This window comes from Limulus polyphemus, unplaced genomic scaffold (genome assembly GCF_000517525.1).
Source record: "Limulus polyphemus unplaced genomic scaffold, Limulus_polyphemus-2.1.2 Scaffold4491, whole genome shotgun sequence".
NCBI lineage: Eukaryota > Metazoa > Arthropoda > Merostomata > Xiphosura > Limulidae > Limulus > Limulus polyphemus.
In genome coordinates this window covers 4,979-10,778 of record NW_013670101.1, presented here as the reverse complement: position 1 = coordinate 10,778, position 5,800 = coordinate 4,979, and the positions used below count along the sequence as shown (strand labels likewise).

Sequence of the window (5,800 nt, the reverse complement as noted above, 5' to 3'; positions counted from 1 at the left end):
ATATGTGTGTGTGTGTGTGTGTATATATATATATGTGTGTGTGTGTGTGTGTATATATATATGTGTGTGTGTGTGTGTGTGTATATATATATATGTGTGTGTGTGTGTGTGTATATATATATATGTGTGTGTGTGTGTGTATATATATATATATGTGTGTGTGTGTGTGTGTATATATATATATGTGTGTGTGTGTGTATATATATATATATATATATATATGTATGTGTGTGTGTGTGTGTAACAAGTATGTCTCTTATCACTTCTAACTCAGATGTTTTTGTATAAAATTTCTAATGTTGTCATTGATATGGTACTTGTTTTTTCTTTCATCTTTCTATTCTAGCACCAAGTCTTAATTTTCATTATTTTTGTGTGTTTTATTTGTCTTTTACTTAATGTTTTTGATTTAACTAAGTAGCATGAGTAGTTTGTCTTGCATGTAATTTCTTGATTTCTGGTTCATGTTTTGCAGCATGATGGCCTTGCAGCCACAAATGATTCCCAGCTAACTTTTTCACAGCCTGCTTTATCTCTCTGCTCAGTAAGTTATAATTCCTATTCTCAGTCTCTCATTAATTATAACTCGGAGAGATCTTTGGAAATTCCTGAAAGAAAAGCTGAAAAAGATAATGTAAAAGATTCTTCGTGTAAGTCTAATCATATGACAGAAAATTGTAAATATAAACTGTTTAATCAAGATGATTTTGAACAAAAAGTTGGGGACAAACACAAAAAGCCGTGAACCTCTGTTAAGAACAAAGTCTCTTCCTGTGGGTGGACAAGGTATTTTTAACATAAACTTTACTAATCCTGGTTGTGTGCAGAAAAGGAAGTACACATTTAGGCAGAAATCATGTGTTGAGTTTGTTGATTTGAATGAACTGGTAGAAAATAAAGAACATGAAGAACAAAGAAGTTCTCAGGTGAAAAGAAAGAAAAATGTGAAAAAGAACATGAAATCAGACATATGTCATTCAGAATGCTTGCATGATGATGTTATTGAAGGGTGTTTTGTTATACAAGTGGTGGAAGTATTCCCAGGTCTTATTGAAGGGTGTTTTGTTATACAAGTGGTGGAAGTATTCCCAGGTCTTATTGAAGGGTGTTTTGTTATACAAGTGGTGGAAGTATTCCCAGGTCTTATTGAAGGGTGTTTTGTTATACAAGTGGTGGAGTAGTTTTTACTCACCGTGAACTTAGTACTTGTACTTTTTTCATGTTCAAAGTTGTGTTATCAGCCATTGTTTACAGAAAATTGGATACCACATTATTTATTGGTGTTACATCATTTTTCAGTTTAGTTTGAAGATGTTTTCAGATGTAACCTATTTTCTTACGTCACCATAGATTTTATGATTACTTTTTGCCTGTCATATCTTCTTTGATTCCTTTCTTTTACATTCATTATAATTAGTTTAAGACTCTATTTTTCTTTATCATTGTATCCAGCTGTGTAGGTGTTTTCTTTGTATTGGCGGTCATATCTAGCCTTTTTTTATTATTATTTTAACCATTGAATCATACTTGATCTGTCAGTTATGTTTGTGGTTGTAATACCAGTCAGGCTTCTCAGTTTTAATTGTCATAGATTGCATAAATCCTAAGTTTTTTTCTGTATAGCTAGCCTTGTTTCTTTAATTGTTATTATACGTAATATATTACTTTCCTGTTTAACTTTCAGACATTTCCTTAACCTGTCTCATTTAATCAGCAGTTGTTACTTTGCCTGATGTTTCCCAGATAAAATGACACAATAATTATTATATAAAGTAAAAAAAAAGGACATAACAAATGATACTAAATCGCAAGTCATTACTTGTATGTTTCCATGCATTTGTTAATGACCTATTACTCATTTGTATGTTTCCATTAATAAGGGAATGACATTTTGGTTTCCTTATACAAATTTTGCAATAATAGCTCTTCTAATTTAAACAGGACTTTTTGGAATGGGTTTCTTTAGAAGCTACTCATGATTCAGTTAATAATGCAGCAACAGTACTTGACTTTAAAGACCTTCGAGCTGAAGCTAACCTCCATCAACATTTGAGGAACGAGTGTTTTCAGAAAGCAAGAGAAGCGTATCGTCGTGGGATGAAAGCTGTTGCTTCGTTCTACTCCCAGCAGGTTCGTGTTTATTTATCAGAATAAATATAAACGTTGTTTCCATACCACAGTAGACAGTAACAATGTTTACATACTACAGTAGATAGTAACAGTGTTTGCACACCACAGTAGACAGTAACAGTGTTTACACACCACAGTAGACAGTAACAGTGTTTACACACCACAGTAGACAGTAACAGTGTTTACACACCACAGTAGACAGTAACAGTGTTTACGCACCACAGTAGACAGTAACAGTGTTTATGCACCATAGTAGATATTAAAAGTATTTACATACCACTGTAGACAGTAATGGTGTTTACACACCACAGTAGATATTAAAGGTGTTTACTTTGCCCACACTGAGTAAACAGTACAATAACTAAGTATTAGAATGTTCATTACTCCAGTGTTACATGTACAACATTATATTTTTCAGTATCCAGAGTTAAAACTACAGAATTACAAAGAAAAATAACATTTATGGTATAAAACTTTAACCATCCGAGAAGCACAAAGACATCTTCAGAGTTGTATCTACAAGACTCTCAAATCCTTGCATTCTGCTCATTCTTGGCTTTTTCAACTGTTCTTCATCTCTATGTTGATATGCAAACACTACATTCAAATAAAATCAGTTTGATCCTAAAACATTGTGTTGGTACGGCAGTACTACGCTCCATTAGTACAATATGAACAATGCTCAAAATCTTCCTAGATGCGTTATCTTACATGTGTGGATAGTTACTTACTTCAAAATTGAATAGATATCTGATTCTAAAAGACATGAAGTATGTGTACAGAAATTATCTACCTTTTTAATATACTAATAGGAATGTCATGTACAAGTAAACTACTGTTACAGGATTCTAGGGTTGACCACATTGCTCAATGTGTTACAAAAAATGTTATCTGTAAAACTAATTAATTTCATTATATTTAAAAACTTTTTTTATATATTTATTTCATATAGAGTAAGATCATGTAAGTACAAAGTATTAACACTTTTACTGAAAAACTTACAGAAAACAGCTGAGAGAGTGTTAATTTACTGTACGCATGTTCTTCAAATAGTGTTGTTAATTATGTACAAATGTTTCCAGAAAACATAATATTTACATTGATGTTAAAATTTTATACTTGTCATGAAAATACTACAAACATTAATTAATGTGATCTCATTTTTAAAAAATGGAACTAATAAAGTGACTTGAAATCATTGTGACATTGTTCCAGTGATAAGTCGTAAATGAATATAAATGATGCTCACTAGCCCACTCATGGGTCTTTTTGAAGAGTTTCTGGTACATTTAAACCACAAACTCTGTTTATGTCAAGCTTGCCCATACTGCAGTTCACATAACATCCATTTCAACAATAAAGTCTGTTTATATCAAGCTTGAGATCTACAAGTTTGTCCCTACTACAGTTCACGTCACATCCATTTGGCCCATAAAGTCTCTTTTATGTCAAGCTTCAGATCTACAAGCTTGTACCTAGTGCAGTTCACATCAGATCCATTTCAACAATAAAGTCTGTTTATGTCAAGCTTGAGATCTACAAGCTTATCCCTACTACAGTTCACGTTACATCCATTTGGCCCATAAAGTCTCTTTTATGTCAAGCTTCAGATCTACAAGCTTGTACCTAGTGCAGTTCACGTTACATCCATTTCAACCGTAAAGTCTGTTTATGTCAAGCTTCAGATCTGCAAGCTTGTACCTAGTGCAGTTCATATCACATCCATTTCAACCGTAAAGTCTGTTTATGTCAAGCTTCATATCTGCAAGCTTGTACCTAGTGCAGTTCATATCACATCCATTTCAACCGTAAAGTCTGTTTATGTCAAGCTTCAGATCTGCAAGCTTGTACCTAGTGCAGTTCATATCACATCCATTTCAAGCATAAAGTCTGTTTACATTAAGTTTCATATCTACAAGCTTGTTCCTGATGTGGCTCACATCACATCCATTTCAACTATTAAATATGTTTACATCAAACCTGAGATCTACAATTTTGTCTGTAGTGCAGTTGACATCACATCCATTTGAACCACAAAATCTGTTTACATCAACTTGTTTCTAGTTTAGATCACATCCCATCAATTTTTACCATAAAGTGTGTTTACATAAAGCTTGAGACCTACAAGCTTGGACCTCATGTAGTTCATATCACATCAATTTCTCTTGAGCATTTCCTGGAAATAACTCAACAAATTATCACACCATCTTCTTCATATGTAATCATCTTTTTCATAAAAGTCATTTTAATCTGGTTAAGTTACGTAATTTAGATTTGTGAACTGTTTTTCTGATCCGATTCCAACATTCTTAACTCATTCTCTGTCTTGCTACTTTCTTTCACATGTCTAAGCTCATTTCCATGGTGTTCCTTTCCATTGGCAAAACCCTTTTTAAACTGTTTCACATTTGGTCCACTTAATTTCACTCAGAGTTGAAATATTCTTGTTGCATAGGTATCCTTGTAAGATTCATTATTTTCAAGACTTAAGTTGAACTATTGTTTCCTGTATGCATTAACAAGTGGAATATACCACTTGATGACTATCCATTTGTATAACAAAACACATGGGAATAATTCCAGCAGGTGTGTAACAAAACACCCCTCAATAAGACCTGGGAATACTTCCACCACTTGTATAACAAAATAACCTTCAATAAGACCTGGGAAGACTTCCAGCATTGTCCGACACATACTAAGAAGTCTTAATTTACTGTAACAACAGACATCCATTTGTACGATAAAACATCCCTCTATAAGATCTGAGAATACTTCCACCATTTCTATAACAAAACACCCCTCAATAAGACCTGGGAATACTTTTTGTAACATCTGTCATTCATATTAAGGATGAATTTGCTTCTATTTTTACTGAGTTTTGTGTCACATCCAGTTACTTTTGAGCTAATTTTGGGGCTAAAAATGAACTATTAATGTTATTACAAACAGAAAGCAAAAGATGTAGAAACAGAGTTGAATAAAAAATTGGTATGTAACTATCCTCAAAGCAAACGATAAATCTGAAACTAACTTCATTGCAAACAATGCAAGTGAAATTAACATAAAAGCAAACAATGCATGTGAAATTAACCTCAAAGCAAATGATGGATTGAAACTATCCTCAAAGCAAACAGTAAATCTGAAACTAACTTCATTGCAAACAATGCAAGTGAAATTAACATAAAAGCAAACAATGCATGTGAAATTAACCTCAAAGCAAATGATGGATTGAAACTATCCTCAAAGCAAACAGTAAATCTGAATATAATCTCAATGCAAATAACATATATGAAACTAACCTCAGCAAACAATGGATGTGATATATTAACCTCAAAACAAATAATGGATTGAAATTAACCTTAAAAAACAACAGATATGAAAGTAACTTCAATACAAAGACATAGCTTAAAGAAAACAATGGATAAAGAACAAACTAAAGATGTAAGTTTAACTTATAACCAAGCTTCAAGATAACAACGAGTGCAGAACCAAATACAGAGTGATCATAGCTTAAAGAAAACAATGGATAAAGAACAAACTAAAGATGTAAGTTTAACTTATAACCAAGCTTCAAGATAACAACGAGTGCAGAACCAAATACAGAGTGATCATAGCTTAAAGAAAACAATGGATAAAGAACAAACTAAAGATGTAAGTTTAACTTATAACC

At 32.6% G+C, this 5,800-nt stretch overlaps 1 protein-coding gene across 1 annotated transcript in view; it reads left to right on the top strand.

Annotated features, from left to right (window-relative positions):
* LOC106471244 (NEDD4-binding protein 2-like) overlaps positions 1-5,800 on the top strand; it is a gene marked incomplete at its 3' end in the record, with an annotated part of 53,770 nt that overhangs the window by 43,635 nt on the left and 4,335 nt on the right. The window contains exon 7 of the mRNA XM_013931836.2: positions 1,942-2,130. Coding sequence (XP_013787290.1) covers positions 1,942-2,130 — 189 coding nt within the window. The remainder of the gene's footprint in view (positions 1-1,941; positions 2,131-5,800) is intronic.